Here is a 26,245-nt window from a genome sequence, read left to right on the forward strand (position 1 = left end):
CATTTTGTGGCCTGCCCTGATGAGAAAACTGTGGGTGCTAGGAGTCACCGGAGGCGTGAGGCTGACGGGAGCCGTTTTGCCCCTGAGCATGGCCTTTGCTCCTAGATCCTGGCGTGGCATCTGAGGCCACGAGGCTGGAGCAGCCAGAGGGTTGAACTCAGATGGAGAAGGCTGGAGGGCAGGCTACCCTCCAGGTAATCAGAATGCAACTTACTTGATGAGTGGTTGTGCTGTGGGAGAATTTTTCAAAGGTGGAGCTTGGAAGGTGAACACCAGCACTGAAAAACGGCATGGTGTATCCTGAACCTCAAATTTTTTTTTAAGGCGGAGTTTCATTCTTGTTGCCCAGTGCAATGTCATGGTCTCAGCTCCTTGCAACCTCTGCCTCCCAGGTTCAAGCAACTCTCCTGCCTCAGTCGCCCAAGTAGCTGGGATTACAGGCACACACTACCACGCCTGGCTAAGTTTTTTTGTATTTTTAGTAGAGACGAGGTTTCACCGCGTTGGCCAGGATGGTCTCAAACTCCTGACCTCAGGTGATCTGCCTGCCTTGACCTCCCAAAGTGCTGGGATTACAGGCGCGAGCCACTGCATCCTGCCTAAAAGTTTTAAAAAAGCCCCAGCACAGTGCAGTGGCAGGTGTGTGTGGCCACTGTGGAAGGTAGATCAGGAGTCACTGCCTGGGATGGCGCCCCCTGCATTGCAAGTGGGGTCACTGACATGTGGGAAGCTGCCTTCTTGGAAGTTCATCCTCAACCAGCCGAGCCACAGAATCTCCTAAGTTAACAAGGCACGAGTATTTATTGAATGAATACATGAAAGAGAAAATGGTGGGAAGGAAGGCAGGGTGGGGAGCAGGGTCAGGAAGGGAGGACTGGTCACGTACATGGAGATGCTGAAGTGTACTCAAGCCGTTTCACGGTGCCAGGGGTGTCTGACTTCCTCAGAAGAACATGGGGAAACCAGCAAGACGTCATTGTTTAAATGCTACACTCCTTATTTTCTCACATGTCAGTCCATTTCTTAAAAAAAAAAAAAAAAAAAAAAGAGCCTCCAGGAATTTATTCTGAAGATGAAATTTGTATTTCACCACAAACACCAGCATTTATTGGGCACTTACTGTTTGCTTAGTAATGGGCTAGATTTTTTTTACGTGGAAATTTTTTTAAGGTAGTGTTATTATTATATTCATTTTACAGATTTGGAAAATGCCACAGAATGGTCAAGCAGCTTACCAGTGGTATGAACCCAAGGCTGCCTGTCTTTAAGGCCAGTGTTCTTTAGAATTTCTGCTCTGCCTGACGTGGAACCAGGGGTCACTCACACGCAGTCCAGTTGAACTCACCTGCATCAGGGTTGGGGCATGCAGCTGATGTTTGGCTGAAATGAAGGACCCAGTGGGTGCGGGGGTGCAGAGGTGACAGATGAGGCTTGGTGAAGCCAGCTGAGGTAGGATCGCCAAGGGTCTTAAGCCACTTTTCTTTCAGGGCAAGTATGGAGTAATTACACATTAAACAAAAATGGATGGGTGTAGGAGAGTGGGGAGATTGGAGGCAGGAGGCCAGGGGAGGCTGTCTGCCTCCTCAGTGAGATGTGATGGACCTGGACTATGGCAGCGGAGGTGGGACTGGGGGAAAAGGATGGACTCCAGAAATCTACGAAGGTGGACCTCGGCTCACTGATGGGTAGCAATGAGGACGGTGAGGGAGGGAGGAGTCCTGTAGCCACACCTGCTGGGTGGGTGGAAACCTGAACCCTGAGCTGGGCATGCGGAAGAAAGCACAGCTTTAAGGCTGATGATATGGAGCTCTGTTTTGGGAATTTCATATTTGAGGTTCCAGGCAGATAATTAAGGGCAGACATCTGGGAAAAGAATTGGGAGTTAGAGTCATAGGCTTCGAAGTAAAAAAGGTCTGAGTTCAAGCCCCATTCCTATAACACCACATATGAGCTAGCACGTTGAGCAAGTTCTGACTTTCCAAAACTCAGTTTCCTTGCGTGTAAATGGGTGTAACTGTAGACTTACCACATGGGGTTGCTCTAAGAACGGAGACAAAACGTAAAGCTCTTGGCACAGGGCCTGGCCCTCCACGAGTGGCTTAAAAAACAGAACAAAAGAACAGCAACAACAAAAACAACCAGAACCACAATCACCAACAAACAGAACGGGCGCCGGAGCCCAGGACTATGGGAGGCACGGGTTCTAGGTTTGAGAACAGCAGAGAGAGATGACTGCCCATTTCACGGATGTACAGCAAGGGCTCTGCAAAACGCCTGACTCTGGGATTCCTTTAATTAGTGAGGTGCTACATGCATGCCAATACATGCCTAACTGATCTGTAGACTGTCCAGTACCATCGCCGAGACGCCTGCCACCCAAAGAACGAGAGGCAGCCAGGGGGCTCCTCTGAAATGAGAACATACGACCGTGGAAAAGTGAAATATGACATTCAAAAGTGCACAGCTATTTCTCAGTAAAGCGAGTGGATTTCCATGACTACACCTTCTACCCACAATTCAACTTGATAATTCAACACATATTTACTGAGCACATAGCAGGCAAGGGGGAGATGCCAGCAACGCAGAGCCTAAGAGGACAGGTCTTTTGTCTCAAGGATTCTTATTCTAGAGGAAAAGAGACAGGCAGAGGGGAGGAGGTCACACATTGAAGACCATGGGAACAATAACAACAGATCACGCTCACAGAGTATCTTCTAGATGCCAGACATTGATGTAAGTGCTTTGTATTATTAATTCTTGTAAATTTCCTCACAACCCAATGAAACGGATAGTATCATTATCTCATTTTATAGAAGAGGAAACCAACACTCTGAGAGAGTAAGCAACTTGCTAAAGGTCACACAGCTAGAAAGTGGAAGAGTCCGGATGCAAACCTGGGCAGTTTGAATCCAGAGTCTGGGCTCCTAATCCCATTGCCGCGCAGGCCAGGAGGTATGCTGAGTGTTTACGCAGCTGGTGCGCAATGGTGCCTCAGCTAGGATGAATGCGGCTGGCTGACCGACAGTTTCACCTGCATGCAAAGAAACCTCCTGGTCCTGACTGCCTCTCAAACCACAGCAGCCTCTTCCTATCTCTTGTCGCCCTCAGGCACGCCATAGGACAGAAGTCAAACTGGAAATCCAGGAACAAATAACACCCCAATGACAAGGAGGAATCACGTCACTTACCGAAGCGCAGCGGCTTCCGAACGGCCCACAAGGTCGGCCATGGTCACAGAAGGCTTTCTTCTGCTCCTGGAGTCCTTGGGTTGGACAGGGTCAGATCTCCAGAGCATTCTGAACAGAGGCAGGATGAGCATCTGTCCGCTCCTCCCCTACTCTCCTTTCAGAGTTTCCTTGGGGGCAGCCACTCCTCTGCTCCAAGCCAATTTCTGGCCTTTGATAACAAATGACAGAGCCAACTCTGGCCAGGAAGCCCTATTGATCATCTTTTTTTCTTTTGCAACGGAGTTTTGCTCTTATCACCCAGGCTGGAGTGGAATGGTGAGATCTCGGCTCACTGCAACCTCTGCCTCCCAGATTCAAGTGATTCTCCTGAGTCAGCCTCCCGAGTAGCTGGGATTACAGGCGCCCACTACCATGCCCAGCTAACTTTTGTATTTTGAGTAGAGAGGGGGTTTTGCCATGTTGGCTAGGCTGGTCTCAAACTCCTGACCTCAGGTGATCCACCCTGCTTGGCCCTCCAAAGTGCTGAGATTACAAGCGTGAGCCACCATGCCCAGGCTGCTCAGCGTTTAAAACAAGGAGATTCTGCAGAAGACACAAACCATAGTACCAGACCCCAAGAGCAGGAAACAGCCATCAGAGTGGGTACACGTGTGAGAGGAACACCAAGTGGGTTGAATGAACAGGCTCCATCAGCCTAATCTGCAAGTGCCTGCTCCCCAAGAAACCCCACCTGTAAAGGTTAGGGCGGTTCTCCCACGTGCTCAGCAACATGGCAGCTGAAATTGGTATAAAAAAGGAGATGGATTACAGGAGGAGGAATCCGTTACTGAAGGATTCTTGGAGTCTAGCAGCGATCGCTGCAGCTCACTGCTAACCAGGAGATTTATGTGACAAGATTATCCACAGTATTAAGTACGATTTTTACTCACTACAACCTCTGCCTCCTGGGTTCAAGCGATTCTCCTGCCTCAGCCTCCTGAGTAGCTGGGATTACAGGTGTACACCATTATGCCCAGCTAATTTTTGTATTTTTAGTAGAGACAGGGTTTGCCATGTTGGCCAGGCTGGTCTTGAAGTCCTGACCTCAGGTGATCCACCTGCCTTGGCCTCCCAAAGTGCTGGGATTACAGGGGTGAGTCATTGCACCTGGCCCTCTTTTATTTTTGAGATAGAGTCTTGTGCGTTGCCCAGGCTGGAATGCAATGGAGCAATCTCTGCTCACTGCAACCTTCACCATCTGGGTTCAAGTGATTTTCCTGCCTCAGCCTCCCTGGCAGTTGGGATTATAGATGCATGCCTCTACTACTGCCACACTCCCACCACTTGGCTAATTTTTGTATTTTTAGTAGAGACAGGGTTTCACCATGTTGGCCAGGCTGGTCTCGAACTCTTGACCTGAGGTGATGTGCCTACCTCGGCCTCCCAAAGTGCTGGGACTACAGGCATGAACCACTGCGCGGGTCCCTACTGATCTTTCACGGGGTCACGTGGAGACACCAGGTCTGAGCTAAAGAGGATGCACTGCAGTGGGGTCTCCTGTGAAGCTCCCAGCTGCCTTCCATCCTGGGCCTTGAGGATCTGGAGGCACAGCCAGCAGGTGGTGGAGTCCTTCTGGACAGGAGAGCAGGACTGAGAGGCCCACCTGAAGATGGGTGGTGGCCGGACACCCTGGCTCTTCTGCCAAGGACAAAGCTGCTGGTGCCTGACTGACTGTCTGACCGTGGGTATATCAAGGCTCAAGACTTTGCCCCTGAGGGAACCAGAGGTGGGTGTGAGTGGTGGGAAGCTGCTGCCAACTCAGATGCCACCAGCGTTCCTGCAACTGGAGGTGAGGGACACAGAATATCTGGACTTGGGAAGATTTTGTAGGAAAAACATATAGTCCATTGCTCAATGTGGCGGTTACTAATTTCTGCTCAATGCTTGGCCGTGCCCCGTGCAGATGTCCCCGCTGTGGCCCCGTGAGTGGTCAGATCAATGGGGCCCTGTTAGCCTGGTGATGGAACTGCTGGGATCTCAAAAATGGATAATCCCAAATTCCAAGCACCAGTTTCTTCCTCAATTATTTACAAGGAACCCGATGTGGTGCATGGAACCTAATTCATAATGCCTTTTTAACGCCATTATAACACAATATTCACAATATTCCCTTCTAATCTCAGCAGATGACAAGTTGCCACTATTGAATTCCCATTAATATGAGTTATGGGCACAATATATTTTGCCCAGTATCATCTCCTCGGCCTAATATTGTGGAACAATGAAACTCACACACTCAGTGTATTTCTCCACTCTTTTTTTTCCCCCCATTTATTTATTTTATTGCATTTCAGGTCTTGGGGTACATGTTCAGTGTATTTCTTTTTCTTTTCTTTTCTTTTCTTTCCTTTTTTTTTTTTTTTTTTTGAGATAGCATCTCACCCTGTTGCCCAGGCTGGAGTGCAATGGCACTATCTCTGCTCACTGCAACTCTGCCTCCTAGGTTCAAGTGATTCTCCTGCCTTGGCTTCCCAAGCAGCTGGGATTACAGGTGTGAGCCACCACATCCACCTACTTCTTGTATTTTTAGTAGAGATGGGGTTTCACTATGTTGGTCAGGCTGGTCTCGAGCTCCTGACCTCAGGTGATCCGCCTGCCTCGGCCTCCCAAAGTGCTGGGATTACAGGTGTGAGCCACTGCGCCCCGCCCCCTCTGCATATTTCTAATGGAAGAGGCGATGTGACTCGGTATAGCTGAGGCCTCACTTTCAGCCCAGCTCTTGCGGGTGCTAGAGGAATGGACCACAAACATATCCCTCCATGGCTCTGGCATCCACCAGGGAGTCTGTCTGCCAGGCTTGGCGTGCCTGGCTGGGTTGAGGTTCCTGCGCCGGGTGGAGTGCGCACGTTCTGGAGTTCTGATGGGTGAGCTGCTGGGGCCTGTGTCTTTTCCCCTCTCTCTCTCCTCCTCTACCACTTTCTTCTCAGGATCAGACTCACCTTCAAAGCAGGGGCTGTTCTGCCCCAAGTCAGGCCTGTGTCTCCACATTACCAGCAGTATCATAATGAGGCCCTTAGCCCAGGTCTGGGGCTCTGTGACCCTGGGCATGATGCCACCTCCTGAGGTTATTTAATGAGGGTAGTGACGGCCCGACCTCCTGCCATTGTGAGGGTGGAGTGGGTTCACAGGCAAAAACACTTGAAGCCGTGGCTGCTTCCCAGCGAGCACTCAATACATATCTACGATGGTGACAATGACAATGATGATGCTGGCAGCAACCCCAAGGACACATCCCCAGTCCTGGCTGGCTGGCAGTCCAGACCTGCTTCTCAGAATGGTTGCTGAGTGCATAGGGTTAAAGCACACACTTGTGCAGGGTGCATACTTCTAGCCCACAGCACAGGACCCCCGATGCTGGTGAGACGTATAACCTGCCTCGGAATACGCACAGCCTTTGCTTCACCTTCGGCCCTGCTCTCTGGGGTGCTAGAGAAATGGACCACAAAGACACTCCTCCACAGCTCTGGTGTCCACCACAACCCTGTTTCTTAAGGGCCTCACCCGTCCGCTGTGCTTGGTAGTAACCTTGTGACCAGGCAGCCCCGAGCCTGTGGAGCTGCTGCTGCTGGGGGAGGGGCAGGGAGGCTTTCTACCCAGACCAGGCCACCTGGTGAGTCCCGATGGGGATCCTCAGCCATGCCGACTTCACATTTTCCCAGGAACCTCCCTTGGGCACTGGCCTACCCGCCCACCCATTCCTCAGGAGTCCTTCCTCGTATCCGGCCAAGCACACACTGGTCTGCATGAAGAGCCATCACCTAATGGGCTTCTGTTCTGCTCCCTGTAACCAACACCCCCATTTCTCTCCATCAAGGACATGACATGCGTGTCAGCTCTCCCTGAATTTATGCACAGACATTGCTTCTCTCTTCCCATGGTGGGCATTCATTTGTTCACTATTATTTAGATTTGAGTTTTTTTTTTCACTGTGGTAAAACATAATGACATAAAATTTTCCATTTTCCGCATTTTCAAGTGTACAGTTCTGTCGCATTGACGACAGTCACAATGCCATGTGACTGTCACCACTATTTCCAAAGCTTTTGCATCATCCCAAACAGAAACTCTACCCAGTAAGCAATAACTCCCTGTCCTGCCCTCCACGCCAGCCCCCAGTCACCTCTAATCTACTCTTTGTCTATATGAACCAGGGTATTTATTTTACTGAAGCGCTTTCAGCTAGCTGTTCCATTCAGACCCCACAACAGCCCGGTGAGGGGGACGTTCCTGTGCACAGCTTATAAATAAGGAAACAGTCTCAGAGAGCTTCAGCATTCTGCCTTTGAGTCACTCAGCCAGTCAAGGATGAATGTGGGTCCTGAATGCCACCGCTTGACCCCAGCCTCGGGTGTTTTTCACCACTCCAAGTGGCCTTCTCAAATAGGGTCTCTCCCTCCCATCCCGGGAAAGACCTCTTAGGAACAGGGCTTGAGATGAAAACCATGACCACAGCCACCATTTCCTTCTTCCCTCCCTTCCTTCAAAGCGGTGCTGAGCTCACAGGGAAGAGAGTGGCACATCGGGGCTGCTCTGCCCCCAGCACACACAAATGTCCTGCCAGTGATTCTGCTGCACCTCCACTTCCCAGCCCAGGTTCAAATCCACCAAGAACGACTGCGGGACCAGCAAGAGGGAGCTGCTCCCCTGAGCCTGGGTATATTCAAGCCCTGTCCAGCAACCCCTATGGATGGTCCTGATGGCTGTGACTGCCCTTCTGCGATGGAGCTGGGCCAACGCCTCTGAAAGCAGGGGCTAGAGTGGAAACACCGACAATGCACTATGTCTTGGGGACAAAAGAAGAAACCCTCAGAAAGAAAAAGAGAGGCTGGGGCTCTAAGGCTCAACGGTCCCCAAGCATCCTGCACCTGAGTGCTTTCTGCACCACCCCACCTGGCTGTTAAGGAAAAAAGGTCACTTGATCAGACAAGAAATGAAGAGGACTGCAGCTGGCTGTGTATGAGGTCTGGGGCTGGACCATGCTATCCTTACACCTTTTGGTCCTGACGTTCGCTGGTTGTTTCAAACCCTGATGAGCAAAACTGTTCCTGTGGGGAGTCTGTGGCTGCACCTTCGGGTGGTGTCACCAGCACCGGGGAAGGATGTGCCTTGAACCTGTGTATATCCAGTCGCTCATCCAACCAGTTCCACCAGGGCTGTCCTGGGCTGGGCCCACCCGGAGCTCTGGGTGATGAATCCCATTCCGCTGAGTGATCTGGGGTGAGTTCCTTAGTCTTTCTCATCTCTGAAGTGGTGCTAATAATAATTACTTAGAGAGTTATAATGAGGATTAAAGAAGTTCACATTGCTAAGTACTTAGAACAGTGCCTGCAACAAAGTAATTACTAGATGAGTGTCTTAAATAAAATAAATAAATGCAAAAGGCTGCAGAGAATTGCAGGCAAGTCAGAGTAAACTCGAGAAGATGCAAATATTTGAAGGAAAGGCTGTGATGCTGTGACTCCAAATGCCGAAGGAGACATGGGAAGGAACAGTAATGACAGCAAAAGCTCTCTGATGTGAACTCTGTTCCCCCAACACAGCTTCGTCATCTGGGCTCAGGTCCCAACTGCAAGGGCTTCGTGCCATCTCACCACGCGGATTACGTCTTCATCATCCTCATCATGGCACCCACAGAAATTATGGTGTTTGGAGGCTGCTCCACTATCTTCTCTCCGTGGGTAGGTAAGTCGAGATAATGTCAAAAGATTCATCTTCCCTAACTCAACAACAGTGGCTACATACATTAATAAATATTCATATGCATGGATCCATTCATTCTGTCCTCAAACACATATTGAGAGCCTCCACAGACTGGGTATCACAGGCAGCTGATTTTTAGAGTTTACTGCCTAATAAGGACACAAATGAAATAAATGGGTAAGTCTCATATAATATTAAGGTATTATAATAGGAATGTAAACAAAAAGTGTTTTAGGAACAAGAGAAATAACAGCAAAAAATGTTTTCCCATCACGGGGGTGGTAACTCTTAGGCTCTCAGTTGCAGGGTGAACAGGAGTTTTTCTGGGCAGACAGCAGAGGAAATGAAAACGCTAAGAAGAGGGAGTGGCAGGAGCAAAGGTCCTGGGGCACGAGAGATCTTCCTGTGTTTGTGAATTTCAGTATGGCTAAAGTGGGAGATGGGGTGAAGCTCTCCAGTGACCTCCTGGCTCACGTACCAGTGTGTTAATGGATTTCCCTCAGACAGAAACACAGACCCACAGACACGTGGGAGTGCGGCGGTAGGAAGCTGTGTCCTGGTGTTGACGTTCGGGGAAGCAACAGAAAGCAGGATCCCTGTATGCAGCAGCGAGTGCTGCGGTGAATGAGTCATAGGAGAGGGTGCTCACAAAGGTCACTGTGGCTGCTTTTAGCAAACCCACATGCCCAGCGAGGCCTGGGAGAGAGAGCATGCACCCACAGCTGCTGCTTGGGAGCTGTCTATGCAATGGAGGTGGTTGTTTTTTTTTTTTCACACAACTAGAAAATGTATTGGCTCACACAATAAGAAGCCCAGAGCAAGGCAGCACCAGGGCTCCGGTTTGGTATACCTGGAACTCCCTTGTTTTCTCCACTGCTTATGTGCTGTCTGCATCCTCAGGCTTGTAGCAGGAAGGCCACAGCAGTTCAGGGCACCATACCCAGTCATGACAATGTCTGGAGGGAGAAGGATGACTTTTTTTTCTTGTGACTCTTCCTTAAAAGCAAGGAAACCTTTTCCAGAAGCCACAGGCAGGATTACCCTCCTATTCCATTTCAGAACTGCATCACATGACCCTTTCCTAAACTAATGATGGGGAGGGGAGCAGGATCACCATGGCTGGCCAGAATCATATTCTCAGCAGGGGCAGGGGTTCACTTTTCTCTGAGCATGCGAGGTGGTGGATACCTGAACAGTTTGGGGGTTCTGCTGGGAAGGAAGGAGACAAAATGGGCAACGACGCCCACTACAGACCACAAAGTCACTTTGTCAGGCTTGGCTCATTCTTCAGCTCTGCCCACAGCCGGCACAACTCAGCAGGCATGCTCAGCCCATGCCCCCATTCCTACCTCCATCCCCCGCCACCCTCCAGCCTAAGGGCCACTTCTAACCTGAAGTAGGGATCCTTTAAGTAGTAGGTGAAGAATCTGGGTCGTGTTCACCATTAGTCTGGCCCTCAGCTGGGTTTGTTTTCATCTGTAAAGAGGCTGTCCTATGCTGAGTCCCCTTGTCCTGCCAGAAAAGCCTCCTGAGGGCAACCTCAAGGCAGGTGCTGTTCTAGAATTGCAAAGATGACCACAGAAACACCAGAGCCATGGCCCAGGGCTGGCCCGAATGCTGGGAGAGCTGAGCAGATGCGCTCTGGACAAAGGAGAGAAGCACGACACTGGGAGGCCCTGATCTCACGGCTGGGAAGAGAACCGGCTGGGGATGCTCCGGACGGATCTGGCCATCCATGAAGCTGGACTTGTGCGTTTCTTCTTTCCTCCCTAGGTGACTCCTGGTCATTTGAATCCATGTTTTTAAAATAAAGCAATCAAATCTGAAAGCATGAGCAACGGGGACATCATAACAGGATCCCCCTACCCCACCCCATTCCCTACCCTAGCCGAGCCTCTTAGGCAAAGGGGGCCCAGGTGGGTTTTGAGTCTCCACCCCTCCAGGTGTGAAAAAACATAAGACATGGAATGTGAGTGACTTCCTCTATCCATATACAGCTCTATCTGGGCAGGGCAAGAGTCTTACCTGCTGGCAGCCCAGGGTCGAGGGAGCTGGGGGAAACTGTGTGGCCCTCTAAGGACAAAGGAGGATAGAAGCAGGGGACAGGGTACCACAAACTTAACCTTGACACTTGAGCCTTGGGGATCAGGTATAGCAAGGGTGGCCCTGTGGCTGGCTGAAGAGTGTTTTCTCAAGGGACTGCAGCAAACAACAACCAAAAATTTAAGTCAAGGATGGAGGTGCAGACAACTGGCCTTCTGCTATTGAGACATGCACCTTGCACCATTCCTCAGCTCCTGGACTCCTTTTCATGGTGCCAGAAGGGTACAAAGTATTCACACATCTTTTACAGGAAACAGAGGAGGGAAAGCTGGGCATGCAGAATTTTGCTGCCATCAATAGGAAAGGTGTGTGACAGCAGTCTCTGAGTGCATACAGATGCCTGGCCCACTCGCTCTGCTCAGTTCTCAGGGTTCTTTATTTACCAGAGGAAAATGAGGTTTCTTGCCTACGGGTTCTAGAGAGGCAGATTCACAATGCAAATTAATATGCCACGATTAGTTGAGACTGCAGCCAGAGCAGTACATGAAATTCTCCTAAACCTTCCTTTTAGGGCAGCAAATGGAGTGTTGAAACTGATTGGTAATCCATTAAGTTACATCAGCTCTTCTCTGCAGAGACTTCCACAATGCCTCTTGCCGATGGTGCTGTGCTTTTGGAAGGCTCAGGCCAGTCTGGCTGGCTGTACCATGAAAGTAAGAAGAACAGGGATAAGGTCAGCCTGGGTTTGGAGGACATTCCCTCAATGAAATTAAACTAACTGTGTAGGGGCTGATGACAGATGATAAATGATACTGAGATGCATTAAGCTCTCCTTTTTATGTTTATTTCCCCCAAGTTATTTTTAGCATTACAGACAGTTCCTAGTTAACAAATGGGTTGGGTTCTGACAGTTCATTTGTAATTTGGCAGTTTAGATTTTGGAACATACTTTCCCTATAAAAAAAAACAATGTTACAAATGGTGATGAGACTCCCAGGCTAGTTCTCCAAAGCCTATTTAACCCACAATGTAGCTAAAATACTGTCCTTTCTCAAGGAAAAAAAATTGTTTAATTGCAACATGAGTAATTAAATGAAACAGGGAAAACCATTAGAACTGAATAAGAAGCAGATTTATGTTCATCTTGAGTGATGCTCTTTGCAGAAAGCCTAAGTTAATTTAAGAAGAGGCCCTTTTAAGGGCTTTTGGGGAACGGCACAGGATTTATCTTATTAGGGAGAAAGAGGCATTGGGCCATGCGAATCTGCAGCTACTGAATACCACATCACGTAGCAGTTCCCTTTCCTGATTTCAGAGGCATTAGGAAGTCTCCCCATCAGAATTTGTTTTCCCAAGTGGATTTCCACAGGGAGAAATTCCCTGGTCAAAGTCCATGAAGATGGCCTCCCTGAGGTGATTTTAAAATTCCAAATCAGTAGGTTAGCATCTGTCCTTGTGCATGTCCTGGGGACAGCAGTGTCCCAGTCCCACCAACCCTGGGGCAGTGACAGGATTGAGCACTGGAGCCTCTGAACTGAAGGCCAATGTCAGTGTACCTGCCAGGTCCCCTGAGAGCCAAATGGACAGTCTGTCTCCCAGCAGCACAATCCTTGCTGGGTGTCTTCTTTTAAACCTCACTGTCCAGCGCTTTGAGGAGATGAATTTGTGTGGGTCCTGAGTGTCCCACATCTATACCAGGGCATAGGAGAGAGTAACAGGCTAGTCCTTTCTGCCTGAGGCATGCCAGCCTTGGCCAGAACTGAAGGGTGAATGACTGTGCCTAAACAAACATGCTGGGAACACTCCAGGGCTAGATTGCAAAAATGATCACAATTCTTCCCAATCTTAGATGCCTGTCCCTTTGCGATATGGTGTTGCAGTATTTTCCATCAAGAGGCGGGGGTCTCCTGGCCCACTCCTTGAATCTGGCTTGGCCATGCCTCCTGCTTTGGCCAATGGGATTTTAGCAAACATGCCTCAGGAAGAGGTTAAAAAAGCATTTGTGCATGGACCTTGCTTTCTTGCTGTTCTTGGTATCCTGAGACCACCATGTGAATGAGCCTGAGCTAGCTAGATGGAGGATGACAGGCCACCAAAGGACTGAGGCAACAACAGGTGGCCAGCCACAGATGTGTGAGACCATCCCTGATCATCCTGCCATCAGCCAACCTACAGCAGACCGCAGGTAAATAGGACAGCTCCGTAGAGATCGGCTGAGCCAGCCCAGACCAATACTAACCAGTCAAACCACAGAACCGTGATGGCTTTAAAACACCAGGTTTTGGGCTTATTATCAAGCAGTAAAAGCTAACTTACATACACAACTAGCTCCAGTCAATGAAGTCTTCTGATATCTTCATTTTGGAATCCGTGTATGGATTTTTTTTTTTGACCAGACCAAGGCTCATCTCTTACAAATGTGGCAAAATATATCTTCTTTCCTCTTTTTCCCTCCTTAATCAGAAATTTAAGTTTGAGCCTCTCAGCCCAAACTGCAGGCTTTGAAATGGGTGCTTTGGAAATCATGACGTTTTTCAATTTTGTACACACTTTGTGACTGACAGGTGGGTATTAAGTCAATGAATACACAATCAAACTGTAATTGCAACTTAAGGTGCCGGCAAAACCCATTAGCTCAGTACTAAGGTGCACAGGTTGTGTTATCTCACAATGCATTATTGTTTCCCGATAATTTATCACGACGCAAATCACAATTCTTATTCACGGAGAAAGCAACAGTCTTCTGGATAAAATCACTTGCAGTCTGGAAATCCACTATGAAAGGGGCTTGAATGATTCTCCCAACTGAGCCCACTCAGCAAGGCAGCCTTCGATTTTCAATGTGAATACAAGGGGAATGAGAGTTCTATGCAAAAGCAGATTCATGGACCCCAGAACCACACCACAGGAGGGGCTGCCACATGGTCCTTGCGGTCATTCACATGATCTGGATGGAAATCCCACATCATCTCCCTCAAGGGGACCATCCTCCAGAGAAGCTGGGGTGCATGGGGAAGACATCGTCTCCAGCATCGTCTCTATGGTATGATGACACATATCTACCCCGACAGCCCCAAATCCTCAGCAATGTCAGAGCCCTGGGTGTTTGAGTGTTGAGGATGAAGCCTGTGGATTTCATGGCCCCTTTTGGTTCTTTTCGGGCCTCCGACACAGGCGAAGTCGCTCTGCTTTCCAGCTAGATTTATTTTCAAGGGCTTAGCTCTGAGGGACGATGGGAATGTTTCAGCATGAGTGCTCCTGACCACAAGGAAAAAAAGCCCCCAATACATTTCACAGACATCATCGAGGATTCTGCGGAGTCCAGTCTTTCAGGAACAAAATTGCATTTTATGAAGCTGTCCCTTTTCTGTTTCATCTGTCAAGCAGATTTGCTGAGAATAATTTAAATTTCATGCAGCAGCAACTGTGGGGCATTGGGACTTCCCTTCAGGTCTACAAACAGGCCTGGCTGTGGAGTCGCCGTTCGGCTTCTCAGGAGCACCCTACCCCTGCGGTCCTGACCATATACAGCCCAGACGCACAGCGGTTTGTCCAGGGACGGGATGCCATCCCAGTTCCTTAGCAGGACCTTATGCCACATCAGACAGGGGATGGGGACAGCCCAGTGCACCTTTCTTTAGCCTCCCAGCACCAACCACCAGGAGGGACAGGTTTCCCCACAAATATATGAATAATTGGGTAGACCCAGTCACTGGTTTAACTTTCCAAATAACTTTTATCAAGTGCTTACCAAATGGCAGGTAGTGTTTTAAGCTTTTCTATGCAAATTAATTTAACCAGTTCTCACATCATCCCCATGAGGAAGACACTATGTTTATTTCCAATTCATAGAGACAAAGACACTGAGGTTCAGAGACACACTCAGCTTCTAAGCGGCAGAGCTACGATTTCATCCCAGTTCTGTCGGACGCAAAAGCTTGAAGCTCTTAGCAGTGGTGAAATGCTGAGTCGACGTAACCTTTAGCTTAAATTTTCTCGTCTATACCACAGAGGTAAATGTGCCCATTTTCTGGCCTGAAATCTCTGGCTTCCTATGAGCTGGGTGGATGAGGGTTGGAAAAGTTACCATAACAATGCTGCAATCATGGTTACCATGGTGAATGCATTCTGCCAGGCAGCCTGGAGTGGGAAGAGGAGCCGGCCCAGGCTGGTTCTGATTCTAACACCCTGGGTGACCTCAGCACGCTACATTTTCTTCGGGGCTAACCACTGTGACCTGTAAAATGAGGAGCTGGAGGACATGGTCACTCTGCTCCTCTTGGGCTCTTGAAACTTGTGTCCCGGGTGGCCGTTGATTGGTCTGAGCCATGAGTGTGTGCTGGGGGCTGGGGGAGCCCACCAGACCCTCCCTGTACTTCAGCAGCCCAGGAGTCTGCTTGTCCAACACGTGAGGAATCTTTAGGCCACAGACAAATGAAGAAGTAGAAAAATCAACTCAGGCCTGAAGGTAGCAGGGACAGAAAGAACTGTCATCACCTCACTGGCCAGCTGTGGGGAGCACAGCCCGCCTCCCCGCCCAGAGAGCCTGGCAGAAGCTGGCCCCTGCCTGGGAAGGTGACCAGGCCCACAGGGCTGGATGGGGAGGGCGATGGTGTGGGATGCCCCAGCCCCCGGAGCATGTGATGCTCATGCTGCACCCTGCCCAGCTAAGAGGGGATGCTGAGGCTTGACAGTACTAGTCCCCCAGCCACCTTCTTTGGGGACAGTTGCTGAGTTTCTGAGGGTGGCTCTGGCCTACATGCCCCTAGGCCCTTCACCAAAGAAGCCCCGTAGATTCATTCCAGCAGCTGTCCCCACACTCTGGCTGGCCGAGACACGGTTCTTCGACCTCACCCACCCACCCCACCATCCCCTGGAGTGCGGTTTCAGCTCTCTGTCCATATTGGGCTTTCCTTAGAAGAAAGGGCCCCAGAGCTGAAAAAAGCTTTAAACTGCCTTCCCTCAGTCACCTGGCTGTATCAGTCTCTGTCTGCAGCCCACTAGGTGGCCTCCTTCCCCCAGCTCCCTTTTGCCTACAGAGCATCTGGAGTCCCAGCCAAGGGGTAGGTTTGAGATGCCTTCTTGCCTTGGCTTTTTGGGGCCTGGCTGCTGTGTCTTATCTGAAGACCTGCCTTTTCCTCTAGGTGAGGTTAGAAATGAACACCTTTTAGGCTGGGCAGGTAGCTCACACCTATAATCTCAGCACTTTGGGAAGCCAAGGTGGGTGGATTACTTGAGGTCAGGAGTTCAAGACCAGTCTGGCCAATTTGGTGAAACCCTGTTTTTACTGAAAAAAGCAAAAAAGGACATGAACACCCTTCCCTAAGGGGACAGAGCCTCATCCCGTAGGCCTTACCTGAATGACAGTAACAATGGTGAGAAGAGGAGGCCAGCACCCATACGGGACATGACTTACCACATGCCGGGTTCTGTCCTGTGCTGAGTGCTTCACACAGGTTTTAACCCACACAGTCCTTGCAACAACTCCGCTCACAAGTACAATGACCTCTTCCCATGTTACAGAAGTGAGGCCCAGAGAGGTTAGGTAACCTGTTAGGTCACTCAGTTAGCAAGCGATAGAATGGAATTCAAGTCCAGGCAGTCTGTCTCCAAAGTCTGGCTCAATCCACGGCACTAAGCCTCCCCTGCCAATAACTTCAGGGGGAGAGACATTCTTGGGTCATTTGGTCACACTGTCCAGGCCACAGATTTGTTATGCACAGGGAGCCGTGAGCCAGCCAGCCCTTGGCTGCTCAGTAAAGACCCACATTGTTGACCAGGGAAACCGCAAATACCTGGGCCTCGGCCTGCCTGTCAATTGATGTTGTCTTGGCATGGGGTCAGACATATAGGCTAAGGGGACAGGCCTCTGGGCAGGCAGGAGCCAGGCCAGAACGGGAGGAAGGCACGGTGGCCCAAATCTGCCAGGGGTACCCAGGAAGCCAGTAGCTGCTGCCCTCCCTTCCCCCTTCCCCCGGCCCAGTACTCCTGGGCACCGAGGGATGGGGGCATATTCCGGGGGAGTAAATAAGCCCCTGCAGGAAAGAGGCTGGGCTGGAGGCGGAATCCAGTTCCTTGGTTGTGACATGCCAAGGAGTAGGCTGTCTTCGTAGGCATGAACTTTCGCCCCCTCTCCCCCTCCTGGCCGCCCTGCCCAATCCTTGCCCCAGCTGTTGTTTTCTGTCTGAGGCTGGGTTCCTTTCCTCTCATGTGGCTGTGGTTTGGGGTCAGGCCAGTCAAGGATGGTGAATATCAAGCCATTCTGGAGCAAAGTAGGAGCTCTGTGGGCAACACAGCCCTGTGGGGGGGGCCCAGCACCGAGCCCCTCCACTTTCCTTGTCTGGCCGAGCACAAACGCCTGTCCCCCAGAGCAGCCCAAGGCCATACCTAAAAAGGCATGCATCTTTAAAAGGAAAGACACCTTCAAGAGGGCCTCAGGGCCCAGCCTCTCTCTCCCACCTAGATCCTTGAGCAGTTGGTTCTAGCGGCTGCCATCCTCCATATGGCCAACAGCTGGCCCTGCAGAGCGCCTGCCAGACGTGGCCAGAGGTCGCCGAGTCAGACCAGGGCTGGGGCTGGTGCCCAGGGGAAGAATGTGTTTGGCTGGCCTGGGGGCAGCGTGCCCAAATAATCTTCCATCTCCTCTCCCCTATCCAACATTCTCTCCCTCCCCGGCTCAGTGGGGTGGTGTTTTCATAACAGGAAAATAAAATCAATAAGGCACTGCAGCAAGATGTCAGTGCGCTCCGAGCCGGCCTCCAATAGCTCCATTGTCTCGGCCTCCGCCGGGCTCTGCGGCCGGCAGCACTCACAGTTATTAACGGGAAGCACGGCTGAAAGGGAGTTTTGAAAATCATGAGACAAAGGCGCAGGACACCTGGAGTGCGGCTTTCCAGCGCCTCAACCACCTCACAATGGCCGGGCTGGGGCTCCCCACCTTTAACTTCTCCAGCAACTTTTTTGAAAGCAGGAAAAGAAAAGCCTAGACATTCACGCGTGTCTGCACACACACACACACACACGCATGCACACACATGTGTGTACATGCACACTGCCCCAAGGGGGCTCCTGGGAAGTGGCTCTGAATGGCCTGCAGAGGCAAAGGCAGCTTGCACAGCCCCCGCTCAGTGAGGAAGAAGGACGGGGATCAATAGGCTTCCTGACATCGCTATGGCCAGGGGCCCGTCCCTCCAGGACTCAGGCTGCCTGAGGGGCTCTGAGCAGCCAGCACGATGGGGGACCAGCCCGAGGCCAAGCAAGAGCTTGGCACAACGCCATTTTCCACATTCCTTTTAGCAACACAGGCTTGCCTCTGCTGCCGTTCCCAAGGCTGGAGCCGCCTCTTCTAGAAGAAATGACCTGGAGCTGACATCCCTGAGGCCAGCTGTGGGGACACGTCCTGGGTCCTTGCACAAGGGTCCCACAGCCTTGGACCAGCCCTTAGAAACTTGCTGTGCCTCAGTGTCCTCAACTGTAAGGCAGGGACAGTATAAGGAAAGGTTCAGAAGAGACACAGGATATGCGAACGCGTGCCCAGTGGTTAGTAAAGCGTGGGTCCATCATCCTTTAGGACTATTACTGCTTGTCGGTATCTTCCTGCGAACCCAAGTTACTGGCACTCCGATGGATGCTTGTATGGTCTCAATGTATCTATTTAGGAACCCCGTATTGCCATCTTGGAGTTTCACTGTCACTCACTCATTAAATAGCATTTAATCAACATGGCATAGGACGAGTGGCCTCAGCACCTGCTTGTCTTCCTACAAGTTAGTCACAGAGAAAGACTTTATGGATAATAAAACCCATGTGAACGCTTGCAAACAGTTGCCAGGCCCAGGTCCTGGCAGGACAAGACTCTGGAGGACTCAGGGTCTAGAGCACAGGCTGCCCCTCTGGAGCCTGTGGTGCGGGCCGGAGCCTGCAGCCAGGCAGGGCCCCTCTACCTGGCTCTTGCTCAGAGAGGACACCAGGTCTTACCTTGGTGGTGACCGCAGAGGCAGAGCTGGCCACGAGGCTGGTGATGGCCTCACTGCTGCCAGTGGTGCAGGGAGCAGGAGCTGTGGCGGGGGTGGGCAGCCGGGAGGGCACCACGGGCAGCGGCAGGAGGCCGGGCCGGGCGCTGAGGCTGCTGGCTGTGCCGCCACCAGCCCCCGAGGTGACGCTGCAGATGCTGGTGGTCCCATGCGTCCCGTTGACGCTCCACTCGCGGCGGTCCCAGCCCACCCGGTAATCTCTTTCGAAGCGGCTGTGGTGCCGGGACATCTCGGTGGGCCGAGGCGGCTTCTCCCAGGGAAACAGAGCCCGGACCTGTGGTGACAGGGTGGAGAGGAGGGTGATTTAAGATAGAGCAGGCAGCGACAACCGACGGCATCCATGAAGCCCCTTCTCTGGGTTCAGTGATGGGCTTTCAAACATTAGCTCGTTTCAGAGTCACATGAGCCCACGAAGTGTGGATCATTCATTAGCCCCACTTCGCAGACAAGGAATACATGATTTGCCCAGGAGCACGTGGCCAAAGTAAGCAGGCAGGATTTGAACCCCATCACAGTTTTAAGTGATGCTGTTTGTTCTGCCACGTGTCACTGCCCTGAACGACACAAATGTGCACATTTCAATTATGGTTGGGATTTTCTCCCCTCTCACCCCACCGTGAGAAAAGAGCTGGGAATGCCTCAGGACATGTTTTCCCCAGCACGTGATAGGATATGGCCACCCACGCATGTAGACTCACTTTACAGTGAACAAAGCCCTTCACATGAATCTCTCTTCCTCCTACAGTAGCCTGTGACGTGGCAGGACATGGATGGTCCCCAGTGGAGGATCGAGGGACCTCGCTGAGAATGTTATCCCTTGAGGTTCAAGTACTGGAAAGTGATAAAGAGTCCAGGACCCCCAGTCTTCAGATCCTAGCTAAAGGCAAAACTCAAGTCACAAAGGGCATTAGCCTCCAGGAGTTGGGTTCCCTTTCATAACCACAGCCCTATGATTTGATCTCGGGCATCAGAGACCACAAGTACCCTGGCCTCTGTTAACCAGACCACCTCCCACGCGGCTTTCCTGAGCCTCTGAGAGGAAGGCCCTTCCATGTTGTCATGGAGACCCAGACACGCCACGGTGTTTGGAAGGGCTTCTGAATCACCGAAGATTGCATTTTGTTCAGTATTACCATGACTTGCCTGGTTCCCTGCCCAGCCCGGGCCCCGTGGTACCCTCAGTCAGGAAGGATGTAAAGACGAAGGGGAGGCTGTCAGTCACAGACAGGCAGAGACAGAGGGAGAGGGCATGACAGTGCCAGGGCAGAAGTGGTGGCGGGTTGGGCAGGGGTCTGCATCACACCCACAGCCCTGGCCATGGCCCAGGCACAGCTTGGCTGGCTTTGGCCTTTTCCATTCTCCAACTGTTTTCCAGTCTGGGGGCGAGCCCCTGGAGGGCTAGGCTCCCGGCTCCTTTCCCTATCCTGCTAGTCCAGCTCAGTCCTGGGGAGGTGCCCTGGAATTGCTGGCCAGTGGATAGACAGGCCACTTTATTTAAAAAATACCTGTCTATAAAGCCTGGTCCTACTCTGGCCTTTGCACATCCAGACCTCGTTGTCAACTTCTAGTGCCATGGAGCCAGGGCCTGTGCCCAACCCAGGCAGCCTCCTACCCGCGTTCTACGTGTGTGGCTGGCCTGTGCCCTGGTGGCCATCATCCCCTCTGCCAGGCACAGTGGGCAGACCTGAACCCAACCTGCAGCCTGGGTGAAGCCTGCAGCCCCACCCCCTCCCCCAAAGCAGAGCTGACCATAACTTCTTCAGCTGGGTATGGCGTCACTGTTTATTTCACCACTATGCTTCCTGGCTTACACAATGTCATAAAAATTCTTTTTAAAGAGTCTATCCAGTATTACATGGTTAAAAATAAAAATCAATTCCCTTTTTCACATAAATAAACTTTTTCAGCCGAGCTTCTTGATGGCACTGACTAACCTAAGCTCTGGTTTCCCGTCCCATTCGCTCTGTGACCTGCTCCACTGTGGCTTTCGCCCCGGCCACTCCATGGGAACTGTTCTCACTGAAGGCATGGGTGACCTGCTTGCTAAATCCAAGGGGACATGTATGCTGCTGTCCTCGACTTCCCTCACATATGATGTGGCTGATCTCCCCGCTTTCCAGAGCCCTCCCCCAGCCCTCCGCTTCCCTCTTGGCTGCTCCTTCTCAGTCTCCTTGTGGGGCTCCTCTTCCTCAGCTCATCCTTTAAAGGCTGGGGTCCTCGGGGTTCCAGATCTTTTCCTCCTCTTCTCCCTGGATGACCTCATCCCTCCATCCCCCTTTCTGATGACTCCCAAAGTTCCCTTTCCAGCTCTTCTCGCTCCTAAGCACCAGTCCCAGCTCCCGGCAGCCTGCACACGCCTTCCCCCAGCTGTTCCACAGGTACCTAAACATCCAAAGTCGCTAAATTAGCTCAGCGTTCCTTTGCCCAAACACCCATCCTCAGGAATTCCCTCCTCAGAGAAAGCTGCCTCTATCTCCTCATCTCCATCCCCCTACGAGACAGCTGGGTCTTAGATTATTCTGCCTCAGGTGCTCTCAAATCTACCTCCTTCTCCATTTGCAGCCATGACCTTCCGTCACTGTCTCCCAGTGTGTCTTTATTTCAACTCGCCTGCCCGCCCCTGGTCTTGTCCTTCTCAGCCATTCTCTACCTAACTGCCCATAGGATTTTTGCAAAGGGAAAATCTGATCATGACACTTTACCTTCCTGCTTTAAGTCCTGTCCATCCGAATAAGGTTCCAGCTCTTCCTGCTGGCCCAGAAGAGGATCTGGGCGGGGCTCCCTTTCCTAGCATCCCCTCTCATTCATCCTGTCCCACCCCAGAGGCTATGCCCCGTCATTCCAAATGCCTTATAGTTTCTGAAGCCTCATGTCCTCTTTTAGCTCAGGGTCCGAGTCCATGCTGCTCTTTTGCCAGGAATGGCTTCTGACCTTCCCCCTGGCTACAGCCTGTGACCCGGCTCAGGCACTGACTCTTCTAGAAGCCTGCACTTGCTTTTCCCCTTCTGGGTCAGGTGAGAGACTCTCCTCCAGTGTCCTGAGCAAACGCTGCCCACCCTTCTGGCAGCCATGGCTGCTGCCTTGAGAACAGGTTCTGGGTCCTCATCCTCTGTGCAACCCCACCAACTTGAACAGTGTCTGGCAAAGAAGGGTGCTCAGTACCTGTGCGTGGAATGAATCAATAAACAAATGCTTGCTTTTTCTTAATTGCTGAGCACTTCCAGGGAGGACAAACATATTTGTGTGAAGAGAAAACCTCAGACACAGAAAGAAACGGTGAGTCTCCTGACTGGAAATCCCACGTAGGCGCTGGAATAAGAAAACATCCTACGTTGGTCTGGGCACGGTGGTTCACACTTGTAATCCCAGCACTTTGGGAGGGCAAGGCAGGCAGATCACTAGAGGCCAGGAGTTCAAGACCAGCCTGGCCAACATGGTGAAACCCCATCTCTACCAAAAAAATGCAAGAATTAGCTGGGCATGGTGGCATGCGTCTGTAGTCCCAGCTACTCAAGACGCTGAGGCATGAGAATCGCTTGAACCCGAGAGGTGGTGGAGGTTGCAGTAAGCTGAGATCGAGCACTGCACTCCAGCCTGGTGACAGAGTGAGACCAAAAAACAAACAAAACACACACACACACACACACACACACACACTCGCACAGAAAATATCCTACAGTCCTAGTAACCTTGAACAGAGAATATCTGCATGTCGAGGTCAGCTGGGGCTCACAGTATAGACGCCTCCCCCAAGGGTCACCTGCCAACAAGGGGCTCTTGCTGGTTATCAGTGCCTCAGGGACACTGCCTCCCTAGGGTTGGATCCTAAATGTGGCAGAGAGGGTGTTATGTGTTCACCACAGTGTGACCTCTTTCTGAGCACACGGAGGAACTCTCCCAGCTCCACTGCAGTTAAGTTGGGCTGTGTCTGGAGTTTGGCCGGTAGGATGGGTAGGGAGGTGATGGAGACTGTTTCTAGACCTGGCCCTCCACAAACATCGGTGACCCTCAGTTCCCTTCGCCTGTCACGGCAACCTTGGAGGCCACATGTTCCAGACGGTGCCACCATCTGATGGAAGAGCATCTCCCTAGGCACCCTGGATGCTGCAGAGTGGAGACGTGGGTCTTTGCTGTGATCAGGCACTGAGACTGGCAGTCTATGTGTTATCCAAGTGCAGCCTAGCCTGGCCTGACTGATGTGATCAATCAGCCCCTGCATTCCTACAAAACAACACAACCTCACATATCATCAAAGAAGCCATCTCTTTCCAGCTGGGGAGGATGGAGGTGAGGAGGGTAGGTACTGAGGGTGGCCAGCAACCCTGCCCCCTAAGACATACCTAGATGTGCTTGGGATCAGGTCAAATGGGTCTCCTAGGCCCCAGTAAAACCTCTCCACTCTCTGCCTGGGAGACCACCTGCTGGGCCACGCCATGCTTGTACCTTACAGTTCCGGTGCATGAAAGCAAAGCCCAGGCCCCAGTACCCCACACCTCCCACCACTCCAGCCCCTGCCCTGATGCTCAGCTCCTCAAGTCTCCTTAAAATGCCAGGCAGGAGATGGAGACTCAAGATCTGGAGCCCAAAATCTGGTTCCAGCCTCATTATGTGTACTCAAAACAAAGGTCAAGCATGCCAGGCTTTCAGTGAGACTTCATTCCTCAATGCCACTTCCCCTTTCAAGCGTCAGGAGAGAAGGGCATTGCACAGTTTACCCTGAATGAGACGGCGGAGTGCCAGCACCAGAGGTAGCAACTTGAGTATTTCCTGCTGGGCACCAAGCCAGTGTGTCACAAGGTGTGTGTCCAGAGTGGTGCTGAAAGAGGCATCAGGAAGTGCCAGTCTGGCGGAAGGAGGTTTGGAATGGACGAGGTACCTTAGACAAGACTGGTCAAGCAGTTACCAACAAAACACATCCCAATGTTTCCTTGTCAAGGTGAGCCCCCTTTCCTGGCAGGCTGCCTGTGAACTGGCAGAGCCTGGCACAGGGCCCTTTGCCAGTGGGCGGGGGGACAGGCTGAGCAGAAGCCATCCCTTTGTGTGGAGGGGACCATTTACAAAGACACTAGGACTTGAGACTGGGTGGGGTTAGTGCCTTGCTGGCACCTGTTTAAATTACATGCACATGTGAAGAAAACGCTCTAAAGACCAGCACATTTTGTGTTCGCAGGAGGAGGTGGGCCCTGCCGAGGTGCAGGGTGGAGGCAGTGCAGTGCAAGTCCTGGGTGAAATGTGAAGGCCTCACAGGTATTGTATGTGCCAAATTGGCTCTGGCCTTTGGGATCTTGCAGGTGGCAAAGCCGATGCTGGGCTAGGAGAGGGCAGGGGAGGAGGGCCGGCCCTTCCCAAGGGGAGGGCAAAACCCAGAAGTCTCTCTGTTTTTTATTTTGGAGGTGGAGTTTCGCTCTGTCACCCAGGCTGGAGTGCAGTGGCTCGATCTCAGCTCACTGCAACCTCCATCTCACAGGTTCAAGCAATTCTCCTGCCTCAGCTTCCTGCGTAGCTGAGATGACAGGTACCCGCCACCACAACTGGCTAATTTTTGTTTGTTTGTTTGTTTTTTTGTTTGTTTTTTAAGAAGTGGGGTTTTGTCATTTTGGCCAGGTTGGTCTCAAACTCCTGGCCTCAAGTGATCTGCCTGCCTTGGCCTCTCAAAGTGCTGGGATTACAGGTGTGAGGCACCGTGCCCGGCCTCCCGAAACCTCCCCTGTGTACAGCGCCCGTCGGTCAACATCAGGCCCGAGCCTTCCTGACCCCCGGGGGGCTATCTTCACAGCAACCCAGGGCAGACATCAGGCTTCAGCTTCTCAGCTGTGGGCCCAGATTCAGAGAGGCTGGAGCCTGGGCCCTGCACACACAGCTCAGGAAGCGGGCTCAGACTGGCAGGCTCCCTGTTCCCTACTCTTTGATCCACCTCCCCACCTCCAGGGAGCAGTGAAGGGGAGCAGAAGACCTCCTCACAGAACTGGAGCAATGTGAAGAACGGGGGAACATGTCACCGGGAGCTCCTGACGGGCAGAAGCGTTTCTCGGAATGTTTGGTCATTGATCCTGCTGCAAACCAGGCCCCCTTCAGAGCCACATGCTGGTGTCTCGGTGCACACCGGTACACCCACAAACCTCCGGACAAGGTCCTCCAGCATCCCCCAATGCAGCAATGCCACATCCACCAGCTCTGGGGAAAATCCTAAGGGTCAAGTGCAACTGCCTCACAATTTGGATCATCCCTCAGTAATGTGACGGAGGCCAGCGTTCGGATGTGGTGTGCCCGACAGCGTCCCTGGCACAAGAGAAAGCTCTTTCCCCCCATTGCTTATTGCCGGGAGATGGCGAAGGCTGTATTCCTGCCAGCTCCCCACTTCTGAGGGAGGAGGCATGGGCTTCCCTTCGGGCTCACCAGCTCACGTGTCCTTCCCCTGACAGAGCCCGGACCTCACACATCCACACACAAACCTCCCCTCAGGCTGCCCATCCCTTGGGAATGAATGGAAACTGGCGGCTTCCTTTCCCGCTAGCAGATGGGGCCAGATCTGCAGTGTGGTCAGCATCACCGGATGCCAGAGCACCGAGGAGATGCCGGAATGAGGGAGGGCCACCCAGCCCCCAGGGGCTCTTCCCTCTTGCAGGAGGCAGGTCTTAACTAGGATCAAAACCAAGATGCCAAAGTAGCCTCAGCCCCCCACTTTTAGCTCCCTCCCACGTCTCCCGCTGTCTGTCCCTAGAACCCTCATGTCCCAGCCGGAACTGGGAAGGTTTCTGGCATGAGGAAAAAGACATGGTCAAATAGGAAGCAGAGGGTGTGGCCTGGTGTCTGCACACACGCACAGCTCCTGAGGCCCTCTGTGCTGGGTCAGCCAGGACCCTGGGGGTGGTCTCACTCAGGGACACTGGGAGACACAGGTTGAAGGTGGGGGAAGGCCGTCCTCCATAAATACAATGGGGGACCTCGTGTTACTAGCCCCAGGGCCTGCCTTGATGGAAGAGCTTCTCCCTGCAGCTCAAGAGCCTTCAGGGCCCAGGCCCAGGCTTACAAAAGGCTTGGGGGTTACTCAGGGCCTGAGGATATTGCAGGAAGGAAATCCTGGTTCCCCAGGCCCCAACTGTGTCTCTAATGGCTCGCCAGCTGGTGGCAGGGGTCGGACTCCTGGACACTTGCTGGAGATGGGATCAGCCCTGCCACGCAGACCCGCCTGAAACCCCTCATCATGAATAATTCATGAGGCTGTGAGCCTCTATGTGTTTG

General features: G+C 51.9%; 1 protein-coding gene across 1 annotated transcript in view; it reads right to left on the reverse strand.

Annotated features, from left to right (window-relative positions):
* Nucleotides 1-26,245, reverse strand: part of KLHL29 (kelch like family member 29) — a 318,875-nt gene that overhangs the window by 125,820 nt on the left and 166,810 nt on the right. The window contains exon 3 of the mRNA XM_032293996.1: nucleotides 18,948-19,277. Within this exon, the coding sequence (XP_032149887.1) occupies nucleotides 18,948-19,232 (285 nt within the window). The 5' untranslated portion in view covers nucleotides 19,233-19,277. The remainder of the gene's footprint in view (nucleotides 1-18,947; nucleotides 19,278-26,245) is intronic.

The sequence above is a fragment of the Sapajus apella genome, unplaced genomic scaffold (assembly GCF_009761245.1).
Source record: "Sapajus apella isolate SASKATOON/1434 unplaced genomic scaffold, GSC_monkey_1.0 scaffold31, whole genome shotgun sequence".
Classification (NCBI taxonomy): Eukaryota; Metazoa; Chordata; class Mammalia; order Primates; family Cebidae; genus Sapajus; species Sapajus apella.